General features: G+C 40.4%; 3 protein-coding genes across 9 annotated transcripts in view; 1 reads left to right on the forward strand and 2 right to left on the reverse strand.

The window, feature by feature from the left end:
* LOC129057618 (GRIP and coiled-coil domain-containing protein 2-like) overlaps positions 1-5,304 on the reverse strand; it is a 37,864-nt gene extending 32,560 nt beyond the window's left edge. For all 4 annotated transcript variants that reach the window (XM_063713314.1, XM_063713312.1, XM_063713313.1 and 1 more), the window contains exon 1: positions 5,099-5,304. In XM_063713314.1, the coding sequence (XP_063569384.1) occupies positions 5,099-5,195 (97 nt within the window). In that variant the 5' untranslated portion in view covers positions 5,196-5,304. The remainder of the gene's footprint in view (positions 1-5,098) is intronic.
* The window catches only part of LOC100439468 (tripartite motif-containing protein 43), a 175,034-nt gene that overhangs the window by 115,355 nt on the left and 39,852 nt on the right, over positions 1-19,827 (forward strand). The window lies entirely within an intron of this gene.
* Positions 5,522-19,827, reverse strand: part of LOC112131774 (E3 SUMO-protein ligase RanBP2-like) — a 39,176-nt gene continuing 24,870 nt past the window's right edge. For 2 of the 4 annotated variants that reach the window (XM_054547111.2, XM_054547114.2), the window contains 8 exons: positions 19,145-19,306; positions 18,745-18,882; positions 18,338-18,484; positions 17,223-17,402; positions 17,047-17,130; positions 13,747-13,882; positions 10,131-10,225; positions 5,522-9,086 (listed from right to left, as the gene is read on the reverse strand). In XM_054547111.2, coding sequence (XP_054403086.1) covers positions 5,736-9,086; positions 10,131-10,225; positions 13,747-13,882; positions 17,047-17,130; positions 17,223-17,402; positions 18,338-18,484; positions 18,745-18,882; positions 19,145-19,306 — 4,293 coding nt within the window. In that variant the 3' untranslated portion in view covers positions 5,522-5,735. Of the gene's footprint in view, positions 9,087-10,130; positions 10,226-12,230; positions 12,396-13,746; positions 13,883-17,046; positions 17,131-17,222; positions 17,403-18,337; positions 18,485-18,744; positions 18,883-19,144; positions 19,307-19,827 lie in introns of those variants that run through there. The other 2 variants (XM_054547113.2, XM_054547115.2) reach the window with 2 other exon arrangements.

Here is a 19,827-nt window from a genome sequence, read left to right on the forward strand (position 1 = left end):
CCTTAGAAGGAATTTCTTTCTTCATTGGTTTCTGTTTCAAACTTTACTGAGATGGTATAGCTTAGTTGATGAAACAATAGATCTGGAATGAGACTCCCTGAATTAAAATTGCAGCTCTGCTCTGTTACTTGTTCTGTGACCCTGAGGTTTCTTAAGAAATCTGAGTCTGTGACTTTGAGTTCCTTCATCTATTTATGCCTCAGAGTCCTCACTTGTAAAGTGTTGATGCTAATATACTTGGGGGTTGTTTTGAGAATTAAGTGTATTGAGATATGTAAAGTGCTTAGAAGAGAGCCTGGCACCTGTTTGTTGTTATGCGGAAGTATCTATCTCTTCTGCTACATTAATCTGTACCATTCTTGCATCAGAAATCTACCACATTACTCTAACTGTGATAAGTTTTAGTGTCTCTTTCAGTAGGATGTCACTTTTTTCTTTTCATTTACAAAAAATTTAGCTACTCTTGCTAGTTTTTTACTTAAAACTTAGAATTCTCTCACGATCCAGCCAAAAAAACTCTACAATTTTTAACGAATTTGTCTTAGAATTTATAAACCAATCTGAGAACTGATAGTTCAAATAACAGTCATCCTATATAAGTTTTGCAGTTTTCTTCATTAAGTGCCAAAACTTCTCATTTAAGTGCTTCCTAAGATTGGATTTTATGGCTGCTGTGGGATTTTTTTTTTTTCATCAAATCCTGCCTGATTACCACTCACTCTCTTCTCCCTTCCCACCTTACTTTTTTTTTTTTTTTTAATGAAGTATTTATTGATGATTCTTGGGTGTTTCTCGGAGAGGGGGATATGGCAGGGTCATAGGATAATAGTGGAGAGAAGGTCAGGAGATAGACACATGAACAAAGGTCTCTGGTTTTCCTAGGCAGAGGTCCCTGTGGCCTTCTGCAGTGTTTGTGCCCCTGGGTACTTGAGATTAGGGAGTGGTGATGACTCTTAAAGAGCATGCTGCCTTCAAGCATCTGTTTAACAAAGCACATCTTGCACCGCCCTTAGTCCATTTAACCCTGAGTTGACACAGCACATGCTTCAGAGAGCACGGGGCTGGGGGAAAGGCCATAGATCAACAGCATCCCAAGGCAGAAGAATCTCTCCTAGTCAGAACAAAATGGAGCCTCCTATGCCCACCTCTTTCTACACAGACACAGCAACAATCTGATCTCTCCTTCCTTTCCCCACACTTCCCCCCCTTCTTTTCAACAAAACCGCCATCGTCCTCATGGCCCGCTCCCGATGGTCGCTGTCTCTTCGGAGCTGTTGGGTACACCTCCCAGACAGGGCGGCCGTGCAGAGGCGCTCCTCACTTCCCAGACAGGGCGGCGGGGCAGAGGCGCTCCTCACTTCCCAGACGGGGTGGCGGCCAGGCAGAGGCGCTCCTCACTTCCCAGGAGGGGCGGCCGGGTAGAGGCGCTCCTCACTTCCTCCCAGACGGGGTGGCAGCCAGGCAGAGGCGCTCCTCACCTCCCAGACTGGGCGGCCGGGCAGAGGCGCTCCTCACTTCCTCCCAGACAGGGTGGCCGGGCAGAGGCGCTCCTCACTTCCTCCCAGACAGGGTGGCAGCCGGGCAGAGGCGCTCCTCACCTCCCAGACGGGGCGGCCAGGCAGAGGTGCTCCTCACTTCCCATACGGGGTGGTGGCCGGGCAGAGGCGCTCCTCACTTCCCATACGGGGTGGCGGCCGGGCAGAGGCGCTCCTCACTTCCCAGATGGGGCAGCCGGGCAGAGGCACTCCTCACTTCCTCCCAGACGGGGTGGCGGCCAGGCAGAGGCGCTCCTCACCTCCCAGACGGGGCGGCCGGGCAGAGGTGCTCCTCCTCTCCCAGACGGGGCAGCCAGGCAGAGGTGCTCCTCACTTCCTCCCAGACAGGGTGGCGGCCGGGCAGAGGCACTCCTCACCTCCCAGACGGGGCGGCCGGGCAGAGGCGCTCCTCGCCTCCCAGACGGGGTGGCCAGGCAGAGGTGCTCCTCACTTCCCAGACCGGATGGCGGCCAGGCAGAGGCGCTCCTCACTTCCCAGACGGGGCGGCCGGGCAGAGGTGCTCCTCACTTCCTCCCAGACGGGGTGGCGGCTGGGCAGAGGCACTCCTCACCTCCCAGACGGGGTGGCCAGGCAGAGGTGCTCCTCACTTCCCATACGGGGTGGTGGCCAGGCAGAGGCACTCCTCACTTCCCAGATGGGGCAGCCGGGCAGAGGCGCTCCTCACTTCCTCCCAGACGGGGTGGCGGCCGGGCAGAGGCTCTCCTCACCTCCCAGACGGGGCGGACGGGCATAGGCGCTCCTCACTTCCTCCCAGATGGGGTGGTGGCCGGGCAGAGGCGCTCCTCACTTCCTCCCAGACGGGGTGGCGGCCGGGCAGAGGCGCTCCTCACCTCCCAGACGGGGCGGCCGGGCAGAGGCGCTCCTCACTTCCCAGACGGGGCGGCCGGGCAGAGGCGCTCCTCACTTCCCAGACGTTGGGCGACTGGGCAGAGGCACTCCTCACATCCCAGATGATGGGCCGCTGGGTAGAGACGTTCCTCACTTCCTATACGGGATGGCAGCTGGGCAGAGGCACTCCTCACTTCCCAGATGGGGTGGCCGGGCAGAGGGGCTCCTCACATCCCAGACGATGGGCGGCCAGGCAGAGATGCTCCTCACTTCCTAGACGGGGTGGCGGCGGGGCAGAGGCTGTAATCTTAGCACTTTAAGAGGCCAAGGCAGGAGGCTGGTAGGTGGAGGTCGTAGCGAGCCGAAATCACGCGACTGCACTCCAGCCTGAGCACCATTGAGCACTGAGTGAGCGAGACTCTGTCTGCAATCCCAGCACCTCAGGAGGCCGAGGCAGGCAGATCACTCGAGGCCAGGAGCTGGAGACCAGCCCAGTCAACACGGCAAAACCCGTCTCCACCAAAAATACAAAAACCATTCAGGCGTGGCGGCACGCGCCTGCAATCCCAGGCACTCGGCAGGCTGAGGCAGGAGAGTCACAGGAGCCTGAGGCAGGGAGGTTGCAGCGAGCCAAGATCACGGCAGTACAGTCCAGCTTCGGCAACAGAGGGAGACCGAAAAAAGGAGAGGGAGACCGAAGAAGGGAGAGGGAGGGGGAGCGGGAGGGAGAGGGCCCCTCTCCTTCATTATAAACAAAAACTTAGTATCATTTCCTAGCTAGGAGAAATAACAGTACACCGTATGATACAGATTCTTGTTCCACTTCTGCTATTACTCAGTAAAGGCACCTTGGGTAAATCAGATAGCCTCTCTTGGCCTCAGTTTACTCATGTCTAAAGTCTTCATTTCTAAGGTCCCTTGGGACAACGACATTATCAGATTCAAAACAGAATAAGGCTCTATGTTCTACAGTAGTGTATAGGCACATTCGTTCTTAGGTCAGGGATTCCTAACCTAGAGCTCACAGAAACTATACGCAAGTATACATCCACTTTTAAGTTAACACTTTTCACATTTCTCAAAGACCGTATCTTTAAAAATAAAAGATTAAGAGCTACCTTAGCTAGTAATAAAACCGGTATACTTAAAAAAAAAAATTCAGAGATTGTTACTTTATCATTGTACTTGTTTGGCATGGCTAAGATGTGTTACTGGTCACTAATGGTGTGATTTCACTTCCCTAACCTGTTCTTGAAGGCCTTCAACAGATCCCACTTCTTCTTCCACTCTAGTAGCCACACTTCTAAAAATGATCTGTGCAACATATATAATATGCAAGCTGTAGAATGCTGGCTGTTAAAAATGGGGTCCATTTTCAAATACAACATTTTTCTAAACCATGCACAAAAGAACAGCCCTACAGGGACACTCTTCCATATTGTATACATGCCGTTGCCACTACATTTGAATACTGGCAGACGTTAGTGGCTAAAGATAAACATTAGATAAAACATAGGTCTTCACTGAGCAGACCTGAAATAACAGAGCAATGAAGTACATTACAAATCAGCATCCCAGTACATTTTAAAAAAACAAACCAACAAGGGTGTCATGCCACCAGTCAAAAGGTACTTTGCTTAAACTGGCATTCTTTAACATGCATGTTGTAGTGATAAGTACTTAATTTCATACAGCCACAGTTATTAATACTTTGCTAAGAGCTACCAGCTGCTAAAAACTGCTGTTATCTCATACTGAGAATGCTAATTCTATACCTTTGCTCTCAGGCTGTGAGGAAGGGGTGCTAGTCCAAAAGGCCATGGGATTAGATTTAAAAAGGCTAAAATTAAATCCTAGAAAATAAAGAATATTTTTTAACATTTTGGGAAACAAAATGAATATGCTTTTAAAACATAAAAAGCCAGAATCCCTCAATTTATACCACCAATCTGATTGTCTTACATATTCATTTATCCCTGTAGTTTCATTCTTTGCTCATTTAATAAATGAGCAAGACTGACATACAACTTGAGAACATCTCAATATCATGTTCTTTTTTTTTTTTTTTTGGAGACAAAGTCTCACTCAGTCACTCAGTCAGGCTGGAGTGCAGTGGCATGATTTCAGCTCCCTGCTACCTCCATCTCCTATGCTCAAGCGATCCTCCTGCTTCAGCCTCCTGAGTAGCTGCTAATTACAGGCACGCACCATCATGCCCAGCTCATTTTTGTATTTTCAGTAGAAACAGGGTTTCACCATGTTGGCCAGGCTGGTCTCGAACTCCTGAGCTCAAGTGATCTGCCCACCTCAACCTCCCAAAGTGCTGGCATTCTAGGAGTGAGCCACCGTGCCCAGCCTCAATATCATGTTTTCTGAGTGACAAAAGAAACTGAACAAATGAAAATGAACACTTTAAAAAAAGACTCACGTTAATGCGCATGATTCAAGCATGAGTCCGTATACTGTACTGAGTTCTTTTGCTCTGCCCTAGCATGATAGAAGTATCTTCCAGTTACTGAAATGTCTTAAACTAAGTTCTCTTGCTCTTTGAAACCTCACAGTGAACTTATTAAGGGAGAAAAAAAAATTGCTCAAATATTTTGGGGGTGTTCACAAAGCATCATTTATATCCCAACATTAGTATCCTACAAAGAGTCTGCATCAAGCTAAACATTAAAAGAAAGAAAAACTGTGCTTAACAACAAAGTACTTACCCTTTTCTGGTGTTTTAAATGTGTAGTTGATTGAAGATTCTTCCGTTGGAAAGGAAGCAAAGAGATTTTTGACTTTGCTATCTGAAGACTGTTCCATATCAGAGTTCTTTGACAGTTCACATTTGTTAGGTTCCACTTTGCTTTCAGATCCACTCTGGGATACTGAACTAGTTTCACTATTGTTACTTTTCAAAGGTGCATTAAAACTAAATCCAGGAGAAACCACTGCTTTTGTTGTTGTTTCAGATGTGCTAGACACTTCAACTTCTGAAGTTGCATCTGCTACATCATCACCCTGAATAACATCTGTCCTCTCTCTTGTGGTTTCTTCTAATACAGCTACAGCAATTTTGCCACATGGTGACTCTCTGGGAGTGCTTGACCGAGAAACATGACGTGTTATCAAAGAATCTTTTTCCTAGGCTGTTTTTGCTTCATCAAAAAAAAATTTTTTTTTTTTAAGCTTTCCATAAAGAACATATTCTTATTTTATTTATTCTAATTTAATTACCCTTTTTTTAAAAAAATTATTATTATACGTTTGCTTTTATGGTATATGTGTGCAATGTGCAGGTAAGTTACGTATGTATACATGTGCCATGCTGGTGCACTGCACCCACCAGCTCGTCATCTAGCATTAGGTATATCTCCCAATGCTATCCCTCCCCCCTCCCCCCTCAAAAATTTTCTTAAACGAGTCTGCAACATCCTGTAGTTTAAAACAAACAGCTAAATGCTCAACTTTTCTTTCTCCATCTGCAAAATCACATGCAGTCCACACCCATACTCTTTCTGTTCCTTTCATATTCTGCAAAGTCATGTCTGGAGTTATTCTGTGATTGGCACAAAGTTTTAATACTTGGTCCCTTCTCATCACTATACGAACTTGCTTATTATCATAATTCTGTAAAATCTTTATATCACCAATGCCCTTTTCTTTCCATTGACCAACATCTTTATCATATCTGTAGAGTTTTGCCCTGTGACTAAAAACAACTTGTTCATTTTCCTCACCACTGGATACTTCAACTAGATCAGGTAAAGGAACAACAGGTTCAAAGTACTGTCCATCTCTCTCTTCTTCTTGAGTAACATCAGATTCTTCATCAGTGCCAACTGAAGTCCCACTCTGATTCAACTTGGCAGGAGACTTAGATGGACTCAAAGCAGATTTCAAACTCAAGTTAAATCCTGTTGTTGACTCACCAGAGCGGAAAAGATTTTTTCTCACAGGGCTACCTGCCAATGCAGAAGCATGTACTGAGCTACTACTAACACTATCATCCAAAGCATCTTCCCTTAAATCGTAGTTATCCCATTCTAATGTGGGCCCAGTGTTTTCAGGATTGGGTTTTATTGTTGTGTCTGAGGCACTGGTTGCATCTGTATCTGAACTCTTATCCTCTTCCTCAGTGACTTTTGTTTGATCATTTGTCAAAAATGTTTTGATATCTTTCAGTCCACTCTTCATTTCTTCAGCTCTCTGTATTAACTTGGCAGCTCTGCCAGTATCTACAAGTTTATGGGGAGTTTGAAGTGGTATGTCTAACAGAAGCCGCTGGCATTCCTCAAATCTCTGCTTGAATTCTTCAGCCAGCTCTGGTGTTTTAAATTTTGCTGCCAACTGCTCTAGTTTGGCATCACCACCAGAGAAATCAATGGCTAACCAGATCCATGCTCTATCTGATCCAGAGAGAGGCTTCAGGTTCATTGTAGTCGTTATCCAATGATTAGCACACACTTTTAGTACTTGTTCTCTTCGCATCAGCATTCTTAGTTTGCCATTGACCTCATTTTTGAGAATTTTTAAGTTCCCCAAGCCCCTTTCTTTCCACTGACTTATCTCAGCATCAAATCTAAATAGTTTTACCCGCTGTGAATACAGAACTTTTTCATCTTCTTCTCCTGTTACAAGTTCTACTTTTTCAGGCATTTGAACTACTGGTTCAAAATGGATGTCATCGCTGTCCTCAGTCTTATAGGCATCATCATCTTTCTCAAAATCACCAGAAGTGTTTGCTTTATTGGCCATTTTACCGCATTGTGATGAGAATAATTTTTCTCCAGCACCTGAAAATCCCTTGAAATTGGGCTCTTTTTTGCCAAACTGAAATCCTTCTCCGGAAGTTGATTTTGCAAGATCTGCAAATGTAAACGTGCTACTTGTTTGGCCAACAATCACAACACGACCATTCTTCTGGCTACTAATATCCTGAGCCTGGAAGCCAGTATCATTTTCAAGAGGCTTTTCACTTTCCTTTTCTTCATTTCCTGGTTCCGAAATGCCAAACTTAAATCCATCAGCAGACACAGGGATGGAAAATCCTTCTTTGGTTGACTTAAATTCTGTATTAGAAGAACCCTGAAACATACATGAAGGTGAATTTTCTTGATCCACATGCCCAAATTTGAATCCTTGCTCTGTATTGCCAAACTTAAAAGCTTTTGCTGAGAAATTACTTTTAAATCCTGTTCCCACCTGACTTCCAGAAGAGTCATGCAACTTCATTTCTGAGCCCAATGTGAAAGCTGAAGGAGCTTCTGCAATAGGTTTATAAGTGGGTTTAGAGGCATCACAAGCCACACATTTTAAGAAAGAACTCTCATTTTGTACACAGCAAACACTACAGTCCCACTGTCCTTTCCTGATGAACATTCCTTCAAATCCACTCTTTGGAGCCTTGCTTATCTTGTTATCATGACTTGTGGGTTCTTTTACAATTCTGACAGCCTGATTTGATGCTGTGGCTACATTTGTTCCTGGGGCTTTTAAAATGCTCTGGGCTTCTTCAAACTTGCACTTAAAAAATGCTGCTTCCTCAGGAGTTTTGAACCTAATAGCAAGTTGTTCTGGTTTTGGCAACTCATCTGCATAATCAAGGGCATGCCATACAAAAGATCTGTCTGATCCAGCATTTGGTGTCAATTTCATATCTGGACTGATGTAATGATTTGCACAGATTTTCAATACTTGCTCTCGTCTCATTAGAAGGCGAATTTTACCAGATGTTTTATGCCTCAGTATTTTTACATTGCCAATCCCACGTTCTTTCCATCCTTTGGATTCTACATCAAAACGAAACAATTTTGCGCGGTTGCAAAAGAATTCTTCTTCATCTTCCTCACCAGTTTTTACTTCAACCTTATCCGGAAGAGGTACTACAGGCTCAAAGTGAGGACCGTCATCATCATCATCCCCATGGGCACTTCCTCCATCTGTCTCCTGATTCTTGTTTGCTGTCTCTAAAGTGGGTGTTCCAAATACTGATTTCCCTGGACCATGGAAAGTAAACATATCATCACTTCGCCGAAAACCAGAATTCTTTTGCTGACTCGACCCCATGTTTTCTGTAAATGAAATTCCAGACACATTTTTGCTTCCAAAATTGAATGTATTTCGAGGCCCAATGGTTTGACCACCAGGAATTGGTTTGGGTCCACTATAGCCATCTCCTTGCAAGGGTTTATCTGAAGTCAGGAGACCTAAAAGGCTTTCACTGTTACAGTAAGCTGCAGGAGGGGGCTGTGTCACAACCTGTGGTGAGGAAAACGTGAAGTCACCATCATTTGATTTGAAATTTGAGTTAAATTTAAAAGGAGCTGGCTGTGTTGTGTGTGCTGGTGTTGGCAAAGATGGCCTTATTCCTTCACCCGGCATGGGCTGAACAAAATTAGTTTTCCCAAATTCTATAGCCTTAGATTCTGCAGATCTTGAAGCACGAGCTGCAACTGGAGGTTTTGTGAAATATCCTGGTTCTGGCAAAGGTGGATTTGTGCTTGTCTGTTGAACATTGTAATTAAAGGAATCATCACCCCTGGGAGATAGAATTCCTGTTGCAGGAGACTCAAAACGCAATGCAGGAGGACCATACATCTCCTGAGAGAACATACAAGCAGATGAGCTTTGCACTGGCGGTGTGTGCATCTGTTGCGGATAGGCATAAATATGCTGTTGGGGTGGAAGCCTATTCATGCCATAGACTGGGCCCTAAAAGACAGAAAGTTAAAACATTTTGTAGCTTGTCTACAAAACTACAGATAACTAAATGCAAACCAATTCTCACAAACTTGAAACATGAATATGAAGTGAAGAAGATCTCATTAGGGGATGTAGTACACATCATTAACCCGTTTATGCCAGAGGCTGCAAATTTTCTGTGTGAAAAATCAGACCCTGGCAATGACCTTGAGCAGTAGGATATAAATAACTCCCATAAGCTTAGTGTTCCAATAATGGAGCACTAGGCATAAGTAGGTTAAGAGAAAACCACATTACTACAAAGATAGTTGCATATATACTTGGCATATAATGAAAATTAATTATAGCATCTTAAAATCTACAGCTAAAGTCATAAAATAAATAGCTTCTTCATTCCTAAACAATTTATCAAATGATGTTAACAATAATGACGATGATGATGATGATGATAACATTCATTGAGCATTTATTAATGTGCCAGCTGGGCACTGTTCTAAGCACTTTACATTATTAACTCATTTTAATATCCCCAAAAACCCTATGAATTAAGGTATTATTATTATCATTTTACATATGAGGCAACTGATGCATTGAGAGGTTAAGAAACTTGCCTGTGCTCAAAATAAGCAGAAGAGCAAGGGTCTAAATGCACCCCAACACTCTGTCCTCAAAGCTGTCACATTCAACTACCACTGTAATATTGAGTCTTCAATCAATTGTTATACATATAGCTGTATCAGGCCTGAAAGTACTTACCACATAGTGGGTCAGCAAGGGCATTACAGTTCTATTTCTGTTAAAACAGAATGATGAAGGATCCACCACCACCACTCCTATTTTTAAAATATTCTAAATATTCACACTTATTGTAACACAAAAATAAGGTGATTAAGAAGTATAATTTCTGTATTTGGAGATAAATTTAAAATATCTACATTTTAAGGGACATAAAAGTTTTAATACTGAACTACTGCTCTCTTGAATTTATTTGAAGGAACCCTAAACAATTTAAAAAGGAAATAATTATAAATGTATAAATTATTCCTTTGTTACCTTTGTGGGAGTAACATTAGCTGCTGGTCTGAGAAGATACCGGGAATTATATGCTGGTGACTGACTATAACATACTGAAGGGCCAGTAGTTGCAACTAAAAAAAAAAAAAAGAAAATAAAACACTGTTAAAGTCTATACTACAGTTAAGACTATCTAGGCAAGAGCTATAAATACAAAAGCAATAGAAATTAAAGAAAGATTTAACTACATAAATTTTAAATTTCTATACATCAAAATACACCAATCAAGATTATCAAATGACAAACTAGAAAAAAATTGCTAAATATGACATGAAGAATAAGAGAATAGCATCACTGTGATCAACAAGAACAACTACCTCACAAGCATTAAAAAAGGAATAAAGAAGAAAGTAACTGTTGCCTTTTCTAAGAAAGATCAGTATGATGTGGAATTATGGACATTCAGTCACAGAAAGGACGTAAGGAACCAAGATGCCATCTGATGGTCAATGCATTTGAAGTGGGCCTAGAAAATCTGCAGAAAGACTAGGTTGTATTTTGTAAACTAAAGCTATTACTGAGAATGTTCAGCTCAAAAATCACCTGACAAATTCATGGAAAGGATGTCATCAACAACATAAAATGTGTTCCCTGGCTTAAAATAAAAAGCACATCAACACTCATGCTGATGTATAAACTATCTGCTCCCTCTGTTTTGTGTGTTTCACCAGGAAACAAAATGACTAGAAGGCACCCATGTTAACGGCAAAACTACCAATAGTCATTTGCTTGAACTGTTTTATGATAGTTTTACCAGAAAACAACCAAAAGACCTTTTATGCCTGTACATGGAAGAAGAAACAGAAACTGTGCCAAGAGGTTCCAAACAATTGCCTCTGGAAAGCACTGAAAAATCAAGACCGAGAAAAGGCTAGCCAGAAGCCCAAGTTTGATTTTGGAAACCTAACAGAGGTGAGGATAGCTATTTTGAAATTACTATGGGGAGGAAGCAGGCACAGAACACAGAACCACCTGACAGAAATGGCCCAAGAATCTTCAAGTCTTGCAAGATGTCTGTCTACATGAAAGCAAAAAGAAAAAATATAATTTTAAATTAAAAAAAAAAATCTTAGTCTGAAGTTGAAGTAGGGACTTTAATTGACTACTGACTCTAAACTGTGCGGAAAAAAACTAAAGAGCTCTAATAAATCTACTAAAAGTAATCTAATTTTTAAAAGCACCATATGAATAGACAATTTAGGAAAGAAATATAATAGGCCTCAAGGAACATGTTTTTGAAGTGAGCCTTGAAAATCCGCAAAATGACGAGGTTGCATTGTGCAAACTGAAGCTATTATGAGAATGTTCAGGTCAAAAAAATTACCTGACAAATTCATGCAAAGGATCTCACAAGGAACACAAATGTGTTCGCTGGCTTTTAAAAAATCACATTAACATTCATGTTGATATACAAATTCTTCTCCAACTGTTTTGTGTGAGTTTTACCAAGAAACCAAACAACTGGAAGGTACCCACGTTGAAGATGGCAAAACTACCAACAGCCATTTGCATGAATTGTTGAGCATGACTAGTATTAAAAAACCTTAAAAATTGATATCACTTTTGTTCCTACAAATTGGCAAAGGATTTTATAAACTAGTAAGTCAGCATTAGCAAAAGTGCGAAGATGGCACTATCAGATACTAGTGGTAAGAGCACAAACTGAATATTCTGAATACCCTACAAAACTAGGACAGTGTCCTAGAATTTGTAATGGCATAAACCAGAAACAACATAAATAAAGGAACAGAATTTACAGTACTTCCATGTGATGGGATACCATGAACTCATTAATATTCAAAAAACATTTAAGTTTAAAAATGCTCAGAACTAAAGTAACATTTAAAAAACAGGCTAGCTCATCTACACGCAACATAATAACATGGTAACAATCTCATAAAAAATACTATATGTATAGAGAAAGAACCAGAAGGAAATGTTCTCAAATATAAGAAATGTTAATAAGGTGGTTAGTTTTTAGTTTTCTTCACCCTGTTCAGTACTTCTGAGTATCTCCTATGAGCTCATTAATCTTTAATTTGAATCATCTTACTTTAAAAAAAACAAGGACCATCTTGATATATGTTTACTTTTATTAAGGAAAAAGAATCTATGAACACAGGAACAGAAATCAGGAGATCTTGGCTCTCGCCCTTTCAGTGCCCCAAAGCTGTTTTGTGAACCTGTAAATAATCCATTTGGAGTCTCCATATTTCTCAATTGTAAAATGAGGATGTGCTGCTTCTACACATTTCATAGGGTCATTGCAAGAATAAAATGAGACAATGGGAATGGTGTATTTACATGCTTGTATAAGAACAGAAGACCTTTTATGCCTGTACACAGAAGAAATGGAAACATGACCCACAAGGCACCAAATAACTGACTGCACACATCACTAAAAAAGCCCCAGAAAAGGCTAGCCAGTTCGTTTATCCTCTTACAAGGACCTATAGATGTATAAGGTTTTAAGTAAACAAGGTTTGAACGTTAGACATTTCATATACTTATCTATGACTTATGACATTTAATAAGCTTGACTTCACAAAGATTTTGTTATTTTGCTTGTGTTGAGAAGATACTATCACAAAAGGCTAGTGGGGTTGCCTTAACTATATGAACCATCACACAAATGTGCTAATCTAAACTAGATTTTATTCTAAATCTTTCCTGGCTAAAAAGAAAAAAAAAAAAAGGGCACTACTACTACCGTTTCAGAAGTCTGTCGTACGTAAAAGGAACAATTTTGTTATTTCTGGCTGCCTGGGAGCAACGTATTATACTGGCAAGTGCTTTGGAGTTACACCACTGGAGTGTGAATCTTGGCTCTATCAATAACTAGCTGTATAATAATGAGTAAGTTACCTAACCTTTCTTGATCCCATTTCTTTATTTATAAAAAAGGGATTAAAATTACATTCACAAAGCACTTTTGCACATAACCAACCCACAGTAAACACTATTAGTAACCTTAGTTCATTAACTGTTTACTGTATACTCTAATAAATGTCTGATACACACCCACGCCCACCTGCACATACACAAATGCTCATAGTAATTATGTAAGGCAAGTATTATCTCCACATTTCAGACAGGTTAACTTACACAGCTATTATAGTAAGTGATAGAGCAGAACTTAAAAACCCAGTATGATTCAGGTCCAAACTCCTTTTCTTTCTTTATATAACCATAATATTTCAAATTAAGTAAGATTTCCTATATAATGTCCTGCCTCTCATCATTATCATCAAAATAATTCCCCAGAGGTGTAGGTTCTTAATTAAGCATTTCTTAGTGCATAACTCTATTCACTAACATTTTTCAATTTAAGGAATAATTTCATCTCAGCTCATCTGAGGTGTGGATTAAGTGTTCTTTAAGCCTTTATATACATGTGATCACATACAGTTCGTTTTTTCTGCTTGGGGTTATAAAAATCTCCGTTAACACCAAATACAGCTTCTGAAGTAACATATAAACAGACGTTGACATGTATATTAACAAACATATATAAACGAGGTGATTTCACAAGTTATCTACTTAAAAGACGGAAGTAGTTTTACTAAAATATGCAATTATCCACTTGCCAGCTCACCTGTTAGTGGAGCCCCATGAAATGTCTGTGACCCCTGATATCCACCAGGCACTGAGTCTGGTCCATAATTCTCTGTGGGCCAACGATGAAGGGATGCTGAGTTACTGCTATTTAGTTTCAACTCCTGCATTTCTTTCTATTGGAAGAAAAAAAAAAATCAAATAATTTTAAACATTTAATTATATCATGCCAGAAACAGTGCTGGGAAAGCTTACTCTTTTAAATTTAAATAACTGATTTTTTTTTTTTTTTTTTTTTGAGATGGTGTCTCGATCTGTCGTCCAGGCTGGAGTGCAATGGCACAATCTTGGCTCACCGCAACCTCCACCTCCTGGGCTCAAGCAATTCTCCCACCTCAGCCTCCCGAGTAGCTGGGATTACAGGCGTCAGCCAGCACGCCCGGCTAATTTTTTGAATAATAGTAGAGATGGGGTTTCACCATGTTTGCCAGGCTAGTCTTGAACTCCTGACCTCAAGTGATCCACAACCTCAGCCTCCCAAAGTGCTGGGATTATAGGTGTGACCCACCACGCCCGGACCTGATTATATCTTTTGAAAGTTTCTATTTGCCAATGAGTTCTAGGTACCTGGTGCTGATTTTAAAATATGATTCTTAATTTGTTAAAAATTTATCTGCTCCCATTTTCATTCGTTAATACAAAACCTAATTCATTAACTCTCTCACCTAAACAAATAACCTCCTAAATGATCACACCTTCATTTCCATTCTGCACTTGCCTACATTAACCTTTCTGATGTTCACCTCCAGCCAAGACAATTCCCTGCTCAAAAAAACAAGTACCTAGAAACTAAATTTCTTTCCCCAACTTTCACAGTCCTCTAACATTACACTGACCATCCTTTCAGTGTGTTCTTTCTACACTGCAATCTGGACTACCTGACATTCCAAATCACCTCCCCAAATTAGCTTTTCACTTAACCCCGTGCTGAAACAAAATACAACTCATTCTCAAGGTGATGTTCAAATGCTCCACCAGGAAAGGGAAAAAAGTAGCAGCTGCAGAGAAATTAATTATGTATATAATAATATGTCCAACGCACTTAAACTCTTAATTTTTATACTATCTACACTGTTAGGTAAACAATATTAGCTCCTATCTTAAAATGAGAGAAAGAGATGCAGGGAATAACAGCTGGAATTTGAACCAGATCTGACTCCAAAAATGGTTTCTGAACACAACTCTGCTGCCTTGACAAGATGGCAGATAGATACAATGCCGTCTACTGTAGCTATGTGGCTACCTGATCTCTGCTGAAGAAAACTAAATGACAGCACCATACCCAACCCTAGAACCTACAAAATGTCCCCTTACAAAACAGACACTTAACAGGAAATTGTTTTTCCAAAGAAATTGTAGTGGTATCAGAAAACAGGTAAATTTTGAAAAGTTTCAAACTTCTCTGTATCAGCCCAGGAATCCGACCACTTCTAACAAGTGAGGTCAGGGACAGATCTAGCATGTCGGCTTTCTTTTTCCACAAGTGTTTCAAATAAAAATTTCCCAGGAAGACCTAACCATGAGGTCCAAAACCATCTCAATTTTCAAGCTAAATAAAATTTCCCCCACTCATCCATCTACAGTGCCTAGTCCAGATGCTACACATACACATCCAAGAAATAAGAAACTAGTGGAATCACCTAGAAAACTTTATGGTCACTGTTGGTATCCGCACCAGAGCTTTGAATTCGCAATCACTGCTGTAACTGTAATTTTTAACATTCAATGTGATGAGAACTGGCTTCAATAATTCTCTCGTTTTTAAAGATAAGAAGCCAAACAGTCACAAAGGAAGTGACTGGCCCAAGATCATTAATTAATGGCAGAGTCAGTACTAGTACCAAGCTTTTCAAGCTCATGGACTAGTGCTCCACTATACTTCCACAGAATACAATGCTGGGAGCCTGAAACCTGTATGTTAAGTCAAAATTGTATGTAATTGTCATAGGCCACGACTACACACAATTAACATTCAAAATTTTTGTGCAAATTCAAAAATGTCTTCCCCACCAAATAGTATTCTCTTAAGTTGCAAATACTGCTGATCACACTGTAATAATCGCCACACATCAGCATATCTTTGATGTAACTTTAGCAGTATGAGTAATTTAGTTCTTGCCTGATAAGCATGAAAGAACCTACTTTTATTTCCAATTCCAAAAAAGTCAAGCTCCTTTGAACCCTATTGTTAAAATAAGATATATATACATAACTATTTCCTTACATAATTAAGTCAAATTCATATGGAAGTATTAAAATATAGTAGGACTTTTTGAAGCTCAGACCACTTTTCAATTCCTAGCTATACATTTGAAACACATGTAATCCACAGCTAATCTGGGAATGAACTCATAGACCAGAGTATGATTAGTACAGTGTAGCAGTTCGATCACTCAGGAAACTTCTCTGTGCCAGGGACTCTTATATTTTAAATAAAACAGTTTCTACCTTTGAAGGTCTCAAATTTTGTGGAAGATGAGGAGAGAGACACATAAAGTACTTTCAAAAATATGGTAAAGGGTTGGGCATGGTGGCTTACACCTGTAATCCCAGCACTTTGGGAGGCCAAAGCAGGCAGATCACCTGAGGTCAGAAGTTCAAAACCAGCCTGGCCAACATGGTGAAACTCTGTGTCTACTAAAAATACAAAAATTAGCTGGGCGTGGTGGCGGGTGCCTGTAATCCCAGCTACTCTGGAGGCTGAGGCAGGAGAGTCGCTTGAACCTGGGAGGTGGAGCTTGCAGTGAGCCAAGATCGCACCATTTCACTCCAGACTGGGCAACAGAGTGAGACTCCACCTCAAAACAAAACAAAACAAAATATGGTAAAGGGTCAAGACCAAGGTATGTAGGCTGGGCACAGTGGCTCACGTCTGCAATCCCAGCACTTTGGGAGGCTGAAGCAGGACTGTTTGAGCCAGGAGTTCAAGGCCACCCTGGGCAACATGGCAAAATCCCGTCTCTACAAAAAATACAACAATTAGCTGGGCCTGGTGGCGTGTGACTGTCTGTAGTCCTGGCTTCGTGGCAGGCTGAGCCAAGATACTCTCTTGAGCTAGGAGGTCGAAGCCGCAGTAAGCTGTGATCATACCACTGTACTCCAGCCTGCACAACAGAAGAAGACCCTGTCTTTAAAAAAAAAAAAAAGACCAAAATGTCCCCTTGCCATACTATTTGGATGGCAGGGGGACATTTTCACCAGCTTCAGAAAAAAAGTGAGAGAGTGGCCAGGGAAGGAATCTTGGAATAAAAAGTACAGCTAGAGAAATTAAGTGACTTACCTTAATGGCCTTTAGTTGTTGGCAAATCATTTTCAGTAAAGAATTCTGATCTTCTGCCCATCGAGGTGGTGTTTTGGGAGAATACTAAAAAAAAAACAAAAATAACAAAACAGCATTTAAAACACTTAGAACAGAAACAATTTCACAATGAAATGATTCCATTCTTTCCTGTTTACCTTGTAACTTTTACTTGGTGATAGTGAATATTTGGTAGGAGATGGTGTAGAATGTTTTATTTCTGAATCTACATTTTGCAAAGAACCATTTTTATAAAGAGGACCTCCTTCACTATAGTCTTCGAGTTCCTGCATGACTGAATTAAGCATCTCTTTTACAGACTCCAGGGGCACAGGCAACTAAAAAGACATTAATTAAGGGCTTTCGTTTGCAAAAAATTCCAAAAGTAAAAACTCTAAAATGATATATTTTATCTTATTTACATTTTTGTCACTTTAATAATCACTTTACACTTTAAATAATAATACACGTGAAAGTGTTTTTTAATTATCTTTTTTTTGTTTTTCTGTTGTTTTGTATTATTATTTTTATTTTTTTGTCTTTATTCTATAATTTTTTTCTTCATGAACACAGAAAAGTGTTGTACAATCTAACATCTTCTGATTCTAAAGTCCATGCTCTTTCTATTACTTCTGTTAACCATGATAATTGTAGAGGAATGTTAACTTGGAAAGCTTTTCCAAGTGAACAAAATAAGTTACTTTTGTTTTCTAACTGATTTTCAATGGTGACAGAAATACAGATGCTACAATACACCAGACAACATAAATCCTAATAAAAGAGTAGTAACACAAATTAACCAACAAAACACTCAGAAGACTGAACATAATTTAACATCCTCATGACAATCTCAAACAGCTGACAGCAAGAAAACAAGGGCATTCATAATGGCTGATGAGGATGAGAAGAAATGCTCTTAAGTTGTCAGCAACAACTTTCAATTTCAGCAAAGTTCATTAAGAATCAGTCCTGAGGCTATATTTGTTTTGATTACACTGCTAAGATAACAAAATCAATGTCTTATCTTAGATCTTTTCTAATTCCCCAAGAAGTACTTTTTAAGAGCATATACCTAGATTCCCAAGTTTAAAAAGACACACCAAACCTAAGACAAAGCAAGCAAATATAAGCATTTAGACACACACATCCCTTCTGTGCATTAGTAACAACATATTACTGAGTATTTTTGAAATTACCAAAATATAAGACCAACGCAAAAACATTGACCAGTGGGTTATCAGTAAGAACGTACATACAACAACCTGCTACTTACTTTCTTGACCACTGAAAGATTTGAATCACTGTCATCTAAAATCTTTATTAGGTAGTCCCTGGTCTTTCTCAGATAATTTTTGCATTCTTCTTGTTCTTCAGGAAACAGGGCATCATTTTCAATGTCTTCTGCCTTCCTGTGAAAAATCTATACAAATAGTGCTTTTATGAAATCATTAGGTTTTTAAGACAAAAAACTTTTAGCTTGGCCAGGCATGGTGGCTCATGCCTGTAATCCCAGCTACTCGGGAGCTGAGGCACAAGAATCGCTTGAGCCTGGGAAGCAGAGGTTGCAGTGAGCCAACATTGTGCCACTGCACTCTAGCCTGGCCAACAGAGAAACCCCATCTTTTAAAAATAAATAAATAAATAAATAAAACTTGTAGCTCAAGTACCACATCTACTTACCAGTGCGAGATTCCAATAAGAAACAACGCTTTTTATAGATTCAAAAGCAGTCATAGCATCTTCTATATTTCCGTTTACTGCATCCAATATAGCAAAAGTTATGTGTGCGTCTTCTTCATATTCAACAATTTCTGATGCCTAAACACACAGAATAGTTTTTAGTCAAATTGTTTATACTCAATATAAAACCCAAATGATTTTCCAAAGATTTTATGTGATCTTAAGAGACAAACATCTCATTACTCTTCTCTGTCATATCTTATTTGTGAGCTAGTGAATTTAGAAAACAAGATTACCATTAAATAACAAGGCAATTAATTTAAGCAGTTTATAGCTCCATGTCTTTGTTTATAAACTGGAAATTCCCATCTCCAATAAATTCATAAAGGAACTCTGTTACCTGAATGTCTACACTATGAAAATGTTTAAACAGAGGATCAATAGGTTCAGGAATACTGTTCTTCTTTTTTATTATCTTCAACAATGGCAAAACTTTCTTCCAATAATGAACACTTCTCCCTATGTATTCTCGTTGATCATAAAAAGAATTAAGATCGCTGCCCTAAAAAAGAAAGTTAAAAGCACACAACTTTAAGGAACACGCATGATTAGATCTAAAGTTCATTTACAAGTTGTAAGAACTGGCTAAAATTTCAAGTCAAAACCAAATGGTACCTCAATAGTCATTTGTTCAGCTTCCAAATACTGTAATAACTAAACCACCTTAATACCAGTGATCATTCTACACTGACTTTTTTTTCTTTTTGAGACAGAGTCTCGCTCTGTAGCCCAGGCTGGAGTGCAGTGGCGTGATCTTGGCTCACTGCAAGCTCCGCCTCCTGGGTTCACGCCATTCTTTTGCCTCAGCCTCCCAAGCAGCTGGGACTACAGGCGCCTGCCACCACGCCCGGCTAATTTTTTTTTTTTTTTTTTGTATTTTTAGTAGAGACGGGGTTTCACCATGTTAGCCAGGAATGTTCTCGATCTCCTGACCTTGTGATCTGCCCACCTCGGCCTCCTAACATGCTGGGATTACAGGCATGAGCCACCGCACCCGGCCTCTACACTCAACTTTTAAATGCT

The sequence above is a fragment of the Pongo abelii genome, chromosome 12, assembly GCF_028885655.2.
Source record: "Pongo abelii isolate AG06213 chromosome 12, NHGRI_mPonAbe1-v2.0_pri, whole genome shotgun sequence".
NCBI lineage: Eukaryota > Metazoa > Chordata > Mammalia > Primates > Hominidae > Pongo > Pongo abelii.